At 46.8% G+C, this 16,026-nt stretch overlaps 1 protein-coding gene across 8 annotated transcripts in view; it reads left to right on the top strand.

Moving 5' to 3' along the window:
* Positions 1–16,026, top strand: part of TPO (thyroid peroxidase) — a 128,798-nt gene that overhangs the window by 49,620 nt on the left and 63,152 nt on the right. For 7 of the 8 annotated variants that reach the window (XM_054677660.1, XM_054677659.1, XM_054677658.1 and 4 more), the window contains exon 8: positions 10,613–11,131. The exons of the other annotated variant lie outside the window; for it this stretch is intronic. In XM_054677660.1, coding sequence (XP_054533635.1) covers positions 10,613–11,131 — 519 coding nt within the window. The remainder of the gene's footprint in view (positions 1–10,612; positions 11,132–16,026) is intronic. 8 annotated transcript variants of the gene reach the window in all.

The following is a 16,026-nucleotide window of genomic DNA, read 5'->3' as shown; positions in this document are numbered from 1 at the left end:
TTATGTCCTCTTCTGGTTTTACTATTAGGGTGATACTGGCCTCACAGAATGATTTAGGAAGGGTTGCCTGTTTCTCTATCTTGTGGAGTAGTGTCAATAGGATTGGTAACAATTCTTCTTTGAATGTCTGGCAGAATTCTTCTGTGAATCTGTCTGGTCCTTGACTTTTTTTGTTGGTAATTTTTGTATTACCATTTCAATCTTACTGCTTGTTATTGTTCAGGGTGTCTAATTCTTCCTGACTTAAGCTAGGAGGGTTATATCTTTCCAGGAATTTATCCATCTCTAGGTTTCCCAGTTGATGTGCATAAAGCTGTTCATAGTAGCCATGAATGATCTTTTGTATTTCAGTGGTGTCAGTTGTAATATCTCCCATTTTGCTTCTAATTGAGCTTATTTGGATTTTCTCTTCTTTTCTTGGTTAACCTTGCTAATGGTCTATCAATTTTATTTATCTTTTCAAAGAACCAGGCTTTTGTTTCATTTATCTTTTGTATTTTTGTGGTTGTTGTTGTAATTTCATTTAGTTCTGCTCTGATCTTGGTTATTTCCTTTCTTCTGCTGGGTTTGGGTTTGGTTTGTTCTTGTTTCTCTAATTCCTTAAGGTGTAACCTTAGATTGTCAGTTTGTGCTTTTTCAGATTTTTGATGTAGGCATTTAGGGCTATGAACTTTCCTCTTAGCACTGCCTTTACTGTATCCTAGAGGTTTCGATAGGTTGTGTCATTATTGTCGTTCAGTTCAAAGAATTTTTTTTTTTTTTTTGAGATGGAGTTTCGCTCTTGTTGCCCAGGCTGGAGTGCAGTGGCACAATCTCGGCTGATTGCAACCTCCGCCTCCCGGGTTCAAGTGATTCTCCTCCCTCAGGATCCCGAGTAGCTGGGATTATAGGCATCCACCACCATGCCCAGCTAATCTTTTGTATTTTTAGTAGAGATTGGGTTTCACCATGTTGGCCAGACTGGTCTTGAACTCCTGGTCTCAGGTGATCCACCAGCCTCAGCCTCCCAAAGCGCTGGGATTACAGGCATGAGCCACTGTGCCTGGCCCCAAAGAATTTTTAAATTTCCATCTTGATTTCATTTTTGACCCAGTGTCATTCAGGAGCAGATTATTTAATTTCCATGTATTTGCATGATTTTGAAGGTTCCTTTTGGAGTTGATTTCCAGTTTTATTTCACTGTGGTCTGAGAGAGTGCTTGATATAATTTCAATTTTCTTTAATTTATTAAGGCTTATTTTGAGACCTATCATATGGTCTATCTCGGAGAAAGCTCCATGTGCTGTTGAATAGAATGTGTATTCTGCTGTTGTTGGGTAGAATGTTCTGTAAATACCTGTTAAGTCCATTTGTTCCAGGGTATAGTTTAAATCCACAGTTTCTTTGTTGACTTTCGGTCTTGATGACCTGTCTAGTGCTGTCAGTGGAGTGTTGTAGTCCCCCACTATTACTGTGTTGCTGTCTATCTCATTTCTCAGTTCTGTTAGTAATTGTTTTATAAATTTGGGAACTCCAGTGTTAGGTGCATATTTATTTACGATTGTGATATTTTCCTGTTGGACAAGGCCTTTTATCATTATATAATGACCCTCTTTGTCTTTTTTAACCACTGTTGCTTTAAAGTTTATTTTGTCTGATATAAGAATAGCTACACTGCTCGCTTTTGGTGTCCATTTGCATGGAATGCCTTTTTCTACCCCTTTACCTTAAGTTTATGTGAGTCCTTATGTGTTAGACGTGTCTCTTGAAGGCAGCAGATGGTTGGTGAATTCTTATCCATTCTGCAATTCTGTATCTTTTAAGTGGAGCATTTAGACCATTTACATTCAATGTTAGTACTGAGATGTGAGGTATCATTCCATTCATTGTGCTATTTGTTGCCTGTACACCTTGGGTTTTTGTGATTTTGCTGGTTTTTTTCACTGTATTTTTGTTGTATAGGTCCTGTGAGATTTATGCTTTAAAGAGGTTGTGTTTTGATGTGTTTCCAGGATTTGTTTCAAGATTTAGAGCTCCTTTTAGCAGTTCTTGTAGTGCTGCCTTGGTAGGGGTGAATTTTCTCATCATTTGTTTGTCTGAGAAAGATTGTTATCTTTCCTTCATTTATGAAGCTTAGCTTTGCTGGATACCACATTTTTGGTGGATAATTGTTTTGTCTGAGGAGGCTGAAGATGGGTCCCAATCCCTTCTAGCTTGTAGGGTTTCTGCTGAGAAATCTGCTGTTAATCTGATAGGTTTTTACTTTATAGGTTACCTGGTGTTTTTGTTTCACAGCTCTTAAGATTCTTTTCTTCATCTTAACTTTAGGTAACCTGACGACAATGTGCCTGGGCAATGATCTTTTAGCAATGAATTCTCCAGGTGTTCTTTGAGCCTCTTGTATTTGGTGTCTAGGTCTCCAGCAAGGCCAGGGAGGTTTTCCTCGATTATTCCCCAAAATAAACTTTCCAAACTTTTAGATTTCTCTTCTTCCTCAAGAATGCTAATTATTCCTAGGTTTGGTCATTAGACATAATCCCAGACATCTTGGAGACTATCTTCATATTTTCTTATTCTTTTTTCTTTGTCTTTGTTGGATTGGGTTAATCTGAAGACCTTGTCTTTGAGCTCTGAAGTTCTTTCTTTTGCTTGTTTGATTCTATTGCTGAGATCTTCCAGTACATTTTGAATTTCTCTGAGTGTGTCCAATGTTTCCTGAAGTTTTGATTGTTTTTTATTTGTGATATCTATTTCCTTGAATATTTCTCCCTTCACTTCTTGTATCATTTTTCTGATTTCCTTACATTGGGCTTTGCCTTTCTCTGGTGCCTTCCTGATTAGCTTAATAATTAACCTTCTGAATTCTTTTTCAGGTAAATCAGGGATTTCTCCTTGGTTTGGATCCATTGCCAGTGAGCTAGTGTGATTTTAGGGGGTGTTAAAGAGCCTTATTTTGTTATATTACCAGAGTTGGTTTTCTGGTTCCTTTTCATTTGGGTAGTCTCTGTCAGAGGGAAGGTCTAGGGCTCAAGCCTGTTGTTCAGATTCTTTCGCCCCACGGGGTGTTCGCTGGACGTGATTAGTACTCTCCCTGTTTCCTAGGGATGTGGCTTCCTGAGAGCTAAGGTGTAGTTATTGTTATCTCTCTTCTGGATCTAGCCACCAAGTTCAAATTGTTACAAAGTTCAGCTGGCGGTTTCCTTCTCCCTGTGGCCTTTCACAGATGCCTCTGGCAGCCCTCCTGAAGGACCCCTGTGAGGCAAGGTGGAAATGGCTTCCTAGGGGACCCAGAGAGCCCACAGGGCTTTTCCGGCTGCTTCCTCTACTCTTTTATTCCACTCGGCTCTCTAAATGGACTCAGCTCCGGGTAAAGTCAGAATCTTCTCCCGTAATCTAGACCTTCAGGTTCCGCAGTGGGGGTGCATGTTCAGGGTGGACGATCTCTCCCACTTCCTCAGTTTGGGCACTCACAGTATTTGGGGTGTCTCCCGAGTCCTGCAGGAGCCATCCGCTTCCTTCAGAGGGTCTGCAGGTTCTCTTGGCTTTCCTAATGTATTCCTGCTGTCATTCTGGAGCAAAAGTTCACGATGTGAACCTCCACACACTGCTCTGTTTGTCCAAGTGAGAGCTGAAATCTAGTCCTGCCTCTTGTCCGCCATGATCCGTCACAAAAAATCCTCCTCATGTTGGAATTTTAATAGGTACTCCCAAATTTCTCTGCAGCAATGAGATGGCGAATTGTATTTTCTAATTGATTATTTCTCAGCAACAATTAATCTTACATAATTCCTATTATTTTCCAATGCGGTAAAGAAGAAAATCTTGAATTTTACATTATTGGCTTTAAAACCTGTATCTGTGTCTCTTTTGTTGACCTAAAGCAAGAAGCTGAGGCACAAAATACATTTTAAAGAGTTTACTTGAGCCAAAGTGAGAATAGCTGCCCGGAATACTTAGATCCAAATAACCTTGGACGTGAGCTTTGTTAGATCTTTGCTGCAAACAGGTTTCAAAGGCGAAAAAGGTGGACAAGGAGTGAGCCTTGGTCCTTCACTCTATATGATTGCTTGGCTTTTCATTTGGTTTACGGTGCCATTATTCATAAATTTAGGTCGATTTTAGTCAATTTTTTTTCTTCTCTATGACATCTAAATGGTTATCTTACTGAGCAGGTCTTCTTATCTGGTATATATAATAATATATATATAAATATATTTTTCTATATTTTATTTTAAACATATTAAAAACTGGGCTTGATATACAACTTTGTTTTATTATGACTCTATTTTATGTAGATAAAATACTGCTTTAGTGAGTAACATTTAAAAAAGCCATGGTGAGAGCAGCATCTGGCTCTGTTCCTAGATAAAGGGCATGATTCTGATGTTTTTCCTCACATACTGTGTCTACTAGGAATTTCTGCTAGACAACTTCAGTTAGAAATTTGAAAATCTTATTTGTAATTTCCCAAGAATTTTAATGAGGCTTGTGGGTTCCAGCTTTACTCAATGCCTTCCCAGCATCGGCGGAGGAGGCCACAGGGCTTCCACTTCACTTTATTATTGTGTGAGCTACACTGGTAGATTTCCAACGCAGTGCCATATTTACATGGCCTGCATGACGGTGATGCAGGTTTTCATTTATTCTTGGATTGAATTTGCTAATATTTTATCTGAAATGTTGCCTCTCTCTTCATAAGCAGAGTTGTGCTACAGTGCTCTTTTCCGATGCTGCACCTATTTGGGTGTTACAAACACACCAGCATCTGACAGTGGTCAGGGGTTGCCCATTCTTTTACTACGCTCAGGATTACCTTGTCTAAAATCAAATTTGGGCTTTTTGTTTTGAATAAGTGGTAGAGCTTATTTGTGACTCTGGACCTGATAACCTCTGGGGTGGCAGATCTTTGGTTATGGGCTCAGTTCTGGGTGCAGTTAGTCTATTCGAGCCCATAAGTCTTTCCTGTTCTTTATTTTCTATTACCTTCCTATTACGCTTTTTCATCTACTTCACATTTCTCACCCTCTTATGCTAAAAGCGAGTTGAGTTACGTTCACTGTGTCATGCTTTTTGACAAGTGTAGTTAAGACTATGTATTTTCCTATGACCCCCCCCCCACAAATTTTGATACATGGTCCTTACATTGATGTTAATTCAAAATAGGTTTTAATTCAAATAAGAATTTCTTACATTAAACTTGAGCACCCACATGTAAGTGTAATTTCACATAAATTTAAAACTTAAACTGTGCCTGACTCTCCCGATATGTGGCTCTTCCTCTCCCTCCCTCATTTGCTAGACTCTCCTCCTGCTCACTCCCATGTTCTCCACTCATGCCCCTGCCCCCAAACCAATCACTTGACTCCCAAATGTTGATATTTGAAGTGTGTGTAGGGGAAAGGGGGCATGATAAATGAAACTAGAATAGTAAGAAGCTGGTGTAGACAGCATAGTGGGCTCAAAGGGATTCACTGGGCACCCCGTTTTAATCAGCATGCCCTTGCTATGATCTCAGCACTCATGGCATGCCCTTCCCATGATCCTGATGCTCATGGTCTGCCCTTCCCATGATCCTGATGCTCATGGTGTGCCCTTCCCATGATCTGAAAGTTCATAGCACATGCCCTTCCCATGATCTGAATGTTCATAGCATACCCATCCCATTCTTTGAGTGCTCATAGTATGTTCTTCCTGTGATCTGAGTGCTGATATCATGCCCTTCCCATGATGCAAATGCTCACAGCATGCACTTCCTGTGATCTGAACGCTCATAGAGTGCTCTTCCTGTGATCCAAATGCTCATGGCATGCCCTTTCCATGACCTGAATGCTCATGGTGTGCCCCTCCTGTGTTCTGAATGCTTATAGAGTGCCCTTCACATGATCTGAGTGCTCATGGTGTGTCCTTTCTGTGATCCAAATACTCATGCTATGTCCTTCCATTGATCCAAATGCTCATGGTGTGTCCTTCTGATGATCTGAGTGCTCATAGTGTGCTCTTCCCACGATATGAGTGGTCACAGTGTGCCCTTTCCATGATATGAATGCTCACTCGGCTACACCTAAAGAAGTCATGCACAAGCATATTCTCTTGAATGTTGTTAATAAAAACAAGACTATGCTGAGTACACGTTCTGTATCTTGGATTCTCACTCAGTAGTGATGCGTCCTGGAAATCCCCCCAGTGGAGTGCCAAGCCATCCCTGCTTACGGCTGGACTGTTCCACACTCTGGGTCACAGCCATGGGTGTGCCCTTCTGTGTTGCAGCCTCTGCCACAGCGTGGATCACCAGAAGTGACACTGCCAGGTTGGAAGGCAGCTTTAGCACTGCTGTGCTGGTACTACTGTCTAAAAATTCTGTGACCCTCACAGCAACGACTGAGTGTACCCCTTACCCACATTCGCCATCCACACTAGCAACAGGCTTAATTGTTTTTTTCTCATTTTTTTCTGCTTGTTTGGTGGCAAAAAAAAAAAAAGAGAGAGAGAGATTTCGTTGTTACATTAGTTGCTTTCCCTGAATGTTAGTGAATTTTAAAGTTGTCCTTTATTTATCTTTTTTTTGGCAATTTGTATTTGTTCAACGAATGATCTGTTCATAGCCTTTGTCCATTTTTCTACTATTTGACTGTTAATTGATTTTAATTGCTCCTTTCCACTCTAGATGTTAACTCTCTATCTCTCACTTTTCTTACAAATGTTTTTCTCCAGCCCCATCAATACAGAACTGTCAGCATGAAGCACTTTCATATTTTATAAGGCCAGGTCTACTTATGCGTTGATGGCTTCTAGGCTCAGTTTTGGTTCAGGAATCTCCTTTGCTTGAAGTCGACAGTGACCTCCTGGGAGGTATTACAGCATGGGTTTCCATTCATTTTGCACAGTGGACAGTCTGGGTGCGTTTTATTCCCATCCAGATGGAAAATCAGCTGGTTCTGCCCTTCCTCTCCCCACAGGCCTAGATAACACTTTGTCACAGAAGAACTGGGGTCTGGTTCTGGGCTGTCTGTCTTCTTTTATTAACAGATTCATCTGTTCTTGTTGACAATACTGTGTGGACTTGGTCATAGCGGCCTTATAGTATATCCTATTATCTGTCAAGTCAATACTGCATCACCATTCTTTTCCCTAGTTTATTAAGGAATAAATAAATAATGGAATTTGTATCTTCATATAAACTTTAAAATTAATTTATCTATTTCAAAATGAAAAAGTACTATCATTATTATTGTAAATGAAATTGCATTTAATTTATACACTCATTTAGAGAGAAATGATCTTTTCCCAAATTTTTTGTATATTTAATGATGTTTTATGATTTTCTTTTTGTAGATCATGTGATTATTTTGTTAAATTTACACACCTGATTTTGATCAACTTTTTTGTCATTATGAAGGGATTTTTTTTTTCTCCATTACCATTCATGGTACTTTGCTAAAGAACAAAACAAAAAGGAAAGAAGGAAAAGAACAGTTTTATACTTTTCCTCAGATCGAAGACATTTTTTAAAGAAATGTTATCAATTTTTTAGAATTTTTAGATGTTGTAGACATCTAACATAGCATTAAGAAAAAAATAATTTTATTATGTTTTAAATCTTATTTTCTCTTATAGTAGTTTTACCAGCTCTTATTTTATTTTCTAGACTTTGGTCTAACTGAGATAGTACTAAGTACCAACAATGATAGTGGGAGTTTCTGCTAGTCCTTAATTTTAAATTAAATTGTTCCATTGTTTCACTGCTCAAGATAATATTTGTTATTGTTTCTACATTATATTTTAGCAATTCCAATCTATTCTATTTCTATTTAACCAGGAATGGTAAGTAATAGTAAATTGTGTTATTGCATTTTAAGTACCTGTGATATTAATTTTTCTTCTTTAATTTGCTGACACCCTGGAAAATATAACTCTATTCTCCAACACGGAACCATTCTGTGAATAGATTCTATTTGACTATGGTAATTGCTGTTTTGATTGGCTGCCCTATCTTTTATTATTTTATTTAGAAGGGATATTGATCTGTATGCCCTGTCCTTGTCCTGTTTTCATCAGAGGCCAATACAAAAGTTTCACTGACTCTGTAGAGTGCACTGGGGCCCTTTTCATCTTTTCCATGGCTGAAATAGTTTAAGCAACCTTGGAGTTACCTGTCCTTTCGAGATTTGATAGAAGTCCACCGTCAATGCCATCTGACCTCTGGATTTCTGATCACCTTGTCTATCTCTTCCATCCTCATTGTCCATTGGAGTTTTACATTTCTTCTTGGAAAAGCTGTGGTTATTTCTGTTTTGTTAGGGAGTCATCGATCTGTTCTTCATTTTCCAATGTGTTGCCATGAAACCGCATATACAGTCGCTCCTGATTCTTCTCATCTCTCCTGCATGCCTGAGCCCTGCTCCTTTCTCATGGCAAATCCTGCCTCACTCTGTGCTCTTTCTTTGTTTTCCACACTGGGTTGTGAAGCAGGGCTTCATGTTTTCTTCCCACCAGGTCTTTTATTCATAGTTAATTATTTTAACTTCTGCATGCATTCATTTAACTTTCTCATTTATTTTTGCTTTAGCTCTTTGTTACTTAACTAAATTCTTAAAACAGCTACTTAATTTCTTGGTTTTTGTTGTTTTGATGAAAGCAATTTAAAGAGCACAGATTTTCTTCTGAGGAAGGCTTTGCTGGTGTGCTTGAATTTTCTTAACAAGTGAGTTAACTTTTCATTGATTTCTAGAGAGACTTTCAGCTCTTCTTAAGAGTCTCTTTGAATCAGTGAGTAGGAGAATTTGCAGCTCCTTGTTATTTATTTGTAATTTTATTATTATTTGTGCTCTTCAATTTAATTCCTCTATTTCCTCCCATTCTTGGGGCCTCTGGGCCTGTATATTCTGAAGGGCGTGCACTGAAGTTCCAGCTGTCACGGTTTTCTTGGCTTTCCTACTCTTGCTGAATTTCAGCTCCTCCCTGGGTTCCCTGCTGGCCCCAAGTCCTCACCTCCTCTACTCTAAGCCTCGCAGGCCTCCCTGAGGCTCTCAGTGGAAGCGCTTTTTTTTTTTTTTCCTTTTTTTTTTTGAGATGGAATCTCGCTCTGTCGCCCAGGCTGGAGTGCAGTGGCGTGATCTCGGCTCACTGCAAGCTCCGCCTCACGGGTTCACGCCATTCTCCTGCCTCAGCCTCCCGAGTAGCTGGGACTACAGGCCCCCGCCACCACGCCCAGGTAATTTTTTGTATTTTAAGTAGAGACGGCCTTTCACCTTGTTAGCCAGGATGGTCTTGATCTCCTGACCTCGTGATCCGCCCCCCTCGGCCTCCCAAAGTGCTGGGATTACAGGCGTGAGCCCCCGCGCCCGGCCGGAAGCCCTTTTTTAATGCATGACCTTTTTAAATGTGGACCCTGTGCTGGCTCTGAGCCAAGGCTAGGGCCTCGTCGCTGCCCCAACCCCCAGCTGGCCTTGGGCTGCACAGCTGCCAGGCCTGGGTGCTGCCCAGAGGGGTTCTGACAGCATCTGCTTTGCTGCTTCACCACAAGGCCGACTCCCTCTCACCTGCATTCTTTCTCCTGCACCTCCTGTGCCTGGGTCCATCAGGAGCTCGGCCTGTCTCCCTGCACCGCACGGCACCGAGCGGCTAACCCCTGAGCGGCTGCTGGCTCGCTGGCCGCATTTCCCTAATTGACCCCAGGTCTTCTGTTCCTTCCTACTCCTCAGTGCCCAGGCTGCACTTTGCCCCGAGAGGAGCTTTCCCCTTATTTTCACTGGTAATAATAATGTCCTATTACGAGAAGACCGTGATCTTCAGGAAGAGTCTCTTTCGGAATCTGGCCAACCCCGGTGATCTTGTGATTCTGGATGAGCGATTTAACCTCCTAAATCTGATAACGCCCAGGGTAGGCCCTGACCCCGTGACACCTCCCCAGGGAGGAAGAGCTGACAGGGAAAGGGCACATGCTCTCTGCAGCCCACAGAGCTCGACTCTTCCCATGGAAGAGTCTTGGCGACTCTTCCCAGGAAACCTGTAAATCTGGAAAAAATGTTTTAGATCTCCATGTTACAGATGAGAAGATGGAAGCTGGCCACAGCCAGAGTTGGAATCCCACCCAAGGTCTCCTCACTCCCCTCAAGCTGCCTTTACACTAAACAGTGATGCCCACAAAACTCGCAGACTGTTTACTCATTGTGGTCCTAAACCAAGTCCATGGCACTGGAAAGAAAGAGGTCAGCTCTTCCGAAAGTCAGAAAATAAACCAGACCGGGGATTCCATGAGCAGCTAGAGCAGGTCTGAGCAGGAGCGAGACTGGCTTAGGCCAAGAGCGTCTGAGCTTTGGGGAGATGTGGACTCTTAGGATGTGGGGTCCATCCTCTGGGTTCAACCTCTTCCAGGCAAGGGACCACCAGTGAGCAGGCTGAGGGGAGGTGCGGGGCTGGCTGGACCGACCCCTGCAGCCTCTTCCAGGCAAGAGACCACCGGTAAGCAGGCCAGCGGGGGCGGTGAGGGGACTGGCTGGACTGACCCCTGCAGAGGACTGGAGGGGCAGCGAAACGTGCGGCGCTGCGGGGTCGTCGCCGGCCTCGAACTTCTAGAGTCTTACAAAGGGTGCACGAGGGCCCTGGGTGACCTTGAACTCCCCTTTGCCTGCAGCTCCCGGAGGAGGCCCGGCCGGCCGCGGGCACCGCCTGTCTGCCCTTCTACCGCTCTTCGGCCGCCTGCGGCACCGGGGACAAAGGCGCGCTCTTTGGGAACCTGTCCACGGCCAACCCGCGGCAGCAGATGAACGGGTTGACCTCGTTCCTGGACGCGTCCACCGTGTATGGCAGCTCCCCGGCCCTAGAGAGGCAGCTGCGGAACTGGACCAGTGCCGAAGGGCTGCTCCGCGTCCATGCGCGCCTCCGGGACTCCGGCCGCGCCTACCTGCCCTTCGCGCCGCCACGCGCGCCTGCGGCCTGTGCGCCCGAGCCCGGCATCCCCGGAGAGACCCGCGGGCCCTGCTTCCTGGCCGGAGACGGCCGCGCCAGCGAGGTCCCCTCCCTGACGGCACTGCACACGCTGTGGCTGCGCGAGCACAACCGCCTGGCCGCGGCGCTCAAGGCCCTCAATGCGCACTGGAGCGCGGACGCCGTGTACCAGGAGGCGCGCAAGGTCGTGGGCGCTCTGCACCAGGTGCGCGGGGTGGTCCTGGGCGCCCTGGGTGGCTGCCGGCAAAGCGGGGGGCGCCTCGTGTGGGTGCGCAGCATCGTGGCTTCTCTCTCCCAGGTACTTGCACAGCCATCATGGGCACCCACATGGGTGAGCTCCAGCTCGTGGGGCCCTGTGTGGGTGCGCAGTCCTGCTGGGCGCCCTGCATGGGCGTGTGGAGGGTCATCGTGAGCTCCTGTGCAGGGGCCGAAGGGTAACTCCGGAGCTGGCGGCCCTCCGGGGCCCCTCTGTCCCACCTGCTTACCCTCCAGCAGGCTAGTGATTATCCCACCAAGACCCAACAACCACAGCCCCCCAACAATGGCAGCCAGACCACCCAGGTTTCCCGGTGCGCACAGCCAAGCTACGTGCTTTACAGATTTCAACTCATTTAATAATTCCCAGAACAACCCTTGGAGGTGGGTGGACCAGGGGTGCTGGTGTTTTTGTATTTCAGAGACAATGCAGTGAATGAAGAACCGACTCTGTGTGAGGATTCTGAACTAACAAGTTAGAGTCTATTTGAAACCTTTCTTCATTTTATGACTTTCTTAAGTATCACATGAGAGGGTCTTGAATGGAGAGTCAAGTTGGCCTTTTATTAATTGTGTGATGGAGAAAAGCACTTATGCACCTAGAAATGCGGTCCCTGACTGTAGGGGTCTCACGGGGTTGTTAGGAAGAAGGACGGGCTGTTTGATACTGCGACTCACTGTGTGTGTCTGTTGCACCAGGCCCTGTGGCGGCCTGGGCATCGTGTCTGCAATCCTCGCTGGGAGCCTGCAGGGAAGTGCGCGTCAGTCCTGTTCTAAAGGAGGCACTGGAGTCTTGTCCGAGGAGGCACAGGGGCTGTGTGTGGCACCGGCTGCCCCCGGGCACCATGCGCCCCTGCCGCTTTCTGGCCTTCACTGCACTGGGGTCCAGGCCCCAAAGGTCAGAGCAGAGGGCCTGGGAAGCCCCCATGTGCTGGGCGTTAACCCTTAGTTCCTGGGTGGCGAGGGGACCTGGAGCTTCCTGGAACAGGGGCTGGCAGCAGCAGGCCCGCACACTTCTCCGGCAAGCACGGCAGACGAGCTCACTGTCCTAACGCACATCCACACAGCAAACACGGCAGACGAGCTCACTGTCCTAACGCACATCCACACAGCAAACACGGCAGACGAGCTCACTGTCCTAACGCACGTCCACACAGTAGCGCTTGGAGGGGAGCATCAGCCGGACGGAGGAGGCTTATGTGGGTGAGAAGATCGAGTTAGAAATGAAAACAGGAACCTTGTCACCATGTGAAGTAAAAATCATCAGGCACCCACGTCGCTTTCAAGCAGCGACTCAGACACTTTCCTGCTTCCCCGTGCAAACGGGAATGTAAACCCAGGAGCTGCTGAGCGGTGGAATCCAGGTCCTCGTCTCCGTGAGCCTGGACTTCCGGCCACACGCGTGGGGAGGCAGGTCCCGGACGGCTGCCTTCTCCCCTCTGCTCAACCCGCTGAGGCCTTCGGCGCTCCTGTCTGCTTCCTCGCTTCTTCTGTGCCCCTTCCCTGACTGCGACCTCCACGGGCAGATGTTCATCCATTTAATTCTTTTTTCTCAGGACCCACAATTTGCCAGGTTGCTTCATAAATATATGTTGAGTTTGTGAATGAAGTAGAATCTCAAAAACAATTCTGGAAGTCCTGCCCCTTCTGTCTCCTCAGGAGCAGGATTTGGTTTGAACCTTCTTTGAGTGAGAACCTCATCCAGCCCAGGGAGCTGTGAGAAGAGCAGCTGCCTCTGATCCCTGGAGCCCGTTCACAGAGCGGGAAACGCTCAATTGTCACGCACCCTGTTGTCTTTCTTCTCCATGGAGTTCTGGGATTATTTAGAGGCGTGAATTATTACCAGGCCCAGTCATTGTAGATTAGAGACAGTTTAATTCCAAGTTACTGAGAATCCCACTGACCTAGAAATAATGACATTTGGTTGCTGCGGCTGTGGCTGCTGCTGCTCCTCCTTGTCCTCCTCCTCCTCTTCTTCTTCTCCTTCTTCTTCTTTTTTTTGAGACAGAGTCTCACGCTGTCACCCAGGCTGGAGTATAGTGGTGAGACCTTGGCTTACTGCAATCACCACCTCCCGGGTTCAAGCGATTCTCCTGCCTCAGCCTCTCAAGTAGCTGAGACCACAGACATGTGCCACCACTCCCAGCTGATTTTTATACTTTTAATAGACATGGGGTTTTGCCAGGTTGGCTAGGATGGTCTTGAACTCCTTTCCTCAAGTGATCCGCCTGCCTCAGGCTCCCAAAGTGCTGGGATTACAGGCCTGAGCCACTGCACCCAGCTGCCTTTTCTTATTATTAATGAAATAATAACAACAGCAACCAATAGGAAAATTGTTCTTCTCTGTTTCATATTTACCTTCCTCAATTCATTTTCTGTGTGTTCTGCTTTTTAAAAAACTGTGAACATTCTTTTCTTCTTGGTTTTACATTTCACTTTTGAATTTCCTTTTGTATTTTTTTCAGTTAATAGGTCCTCTTTGGTGCTTTTTGCAAAAACCTCTGATACATTAAAATAATTAGTTGTGTTTAACGTGTCGATAGAGCCACTGCTGCGACTTCCAGCCGTATTTGAAAGATCCACGGTGGCCTGGGCCTGGAAGCCTCATTTTTCTCTCCCTGGTTCTACCGACTCATAGTTTGGTAATTTTGTAATCTGAATCTCTCTTCTTCTGAAAAACATTACACAATGAAAAGAGATGCCAGGGCAACTTTATGAAAGAGAAATAGCATCCCCCCCCATCACCCCTCAAACCCCCTACACACACACACACACACACACACACAGACACACACACACGAGCCAGCCAGGGCCAGGCTAATGCACACATCAGCAAGACACAGGAAAGCTCAACTCAGAGCCGGGAGTCACAGCTTTCTCCTCCATCTGTCCACACCACCTCCCTCCTCCTGCATCCGTCCAAACCATGTTTCTCCTGCTGCATCCATCCACACCACCTCCCTCCTCCTTCATCCGTCCAAACTACCTCCCTCCTCCTGCATCCGTCCACACCACCTCCCGCCTCCTGCATCCATCCACACCACCTCCCTCCTCCTGCATCCGTCCACACCACCTCCCGCCTCCTGCATCCGTCCACACCACCTCCCTCCTCCTGCATCCGTCCACACCACCTCCCTCCTCCTGCATCTGTCCACACCACCTTCCTCCTGCTGCATCCGTCCACACCACCTCCCTCCTCCTGCATCCATCCACACCACCTCCCTCCTGCTGCATCCGTCCATACCACCTCCCTCCTCCTGCATCCGTCCACACCACCTCCCTCCTCCTGCATCCGTCCACACCACCTTCCTCCTGCTGCATCCGTCCATACCACCTCCCTCCTCCTGCATCCGTCCATACCACCTCCCTCCTCCTGCATCCGTCCACACCACCTTCCTCCTGCTGCATCCGTCCATACCACCTCCCTCCTCCTGCATCTGTCCATACCACCTCCCTCCTCCTGTATCCGTCCACACCACCTTCCTCCTGCTGCATCCGTCCACACCACCTCCCTCCTCCTGCATCCATCCACACCACCTCCCTCCTGCTGCATCCGTCCATACCACCTCCCTCCTCCTGCATCCGTCCACACCACCTCCCTCCTCCTGCATCCGTCCACACCACCTTCCTCCTGCTGCATCCGTCCATACCACCTCCCTCCTCCTGCATCCGTCCATACCACCTCCCTCCTCCTGCATCCGTCCACACCACCTTCCTCCTGCTGCATCCGTCCATACCACCTCCCTCCTCCTGCATCTGTCCATACCACCTCCCTCCTCCTGTATCCGTCCACACCACCTTCCTCCTGCTGCATCTGTCCACACCATGTCCCTGCTGTTGCGTCTGTCCTCACCATACCCACTCTAATTTGTCAGGGCCCAACCACAGCCGCCCCCACTCTGAGGATCTTGGCTCCTCTAATTTCTTTTGTTGAAAGCTGAGAGCTATCCCCTCCCTCAGCCCTGGGCCACAGGACTTCTGCTGTGGGCATGTTTGGGAGGGATCTGCAGGGCCGCCCTCTGTGCTGGTTCCTGGGACCCGGCATCTCTCGGGGCACTCGCACGTAGGAAGGGCTCATAAAGTTGCTCTTGCTGGCTTGAGATCCCACAGGACCCTGGTTCCATAAGCCCTGCTTCCCACCAGGAGGAACTGAAGCTCTTGCTCTTCAATCCCAGAAAACCCTAGCTGCTTTAGGTGTGTCATAAGACAAGAACTCACAATCAGTTGCTCACTTTGGTGATAACTTTTGTGTTCTACAGACAAGAAAAGAATGAGAAAGGAAACCCTTCCCAGCACAGGTGTGAGGGAGGCAGAGAGGAGGTAGCCATCCTCGGGGAGTCTGGGTGTGCCATCCAGGCAGCATGGAGTTTGGGTTCCACAGGGTGAAAAGATAAAGACATCCCAAATATCTGGCGTGGATGTTTTCTATGCCCCGGCCATCAGATAGCAGACCTATTTCTGGAGCACAGCCTTGATTTCCCCAGATATCCAGGGACCCACAGAAGCTTTGCTTTGGATGTGTGTGGAGGTAGAACCAGACCCTGGAGGGACTGCAGATCTCCCTGGACATCCCCATCCCGGGCAGGCAGATCCATGTCTCGGGGCAGGGGCTGCATCCCTGGGCCACTCAGCTGCTGACCTTTGCTGTAGCTGAGTACTTTTTCAGATTGGTTGCTCTTCCAGAGCAAAGGAGCAGGTGGATAAAGCCATGCTTCCAAGGCTGGAAAGAAAGGGAAAGGGCCGTTTCTGCAGTGGGTGCTGTTGCTGCCCCACCCAGGCCCCTTTATCTGCAGGGCCCCATCCCCCAGTGGCCTCCAATGTTGGCTGACAAAGTCTCCTGGTCGT

The sequence above is a fragment of the Pan troglodytes genome, chromosome 12, assembly GCF_028858775.2.
Source record: "Pan troglodytes isolate AG18354 chromosome 12, NHGRI_mPanTro3-v2.0_pri, whole genome shotgun sequence".
NCBI lineage: Eukaryota > Metazoa > Chordata > Mammalia > Primates > Hominidae > Pan > Pan troglodytes.
This window is presented reverse-complemented; position numbering and strand designations above follow the sequence as displayed.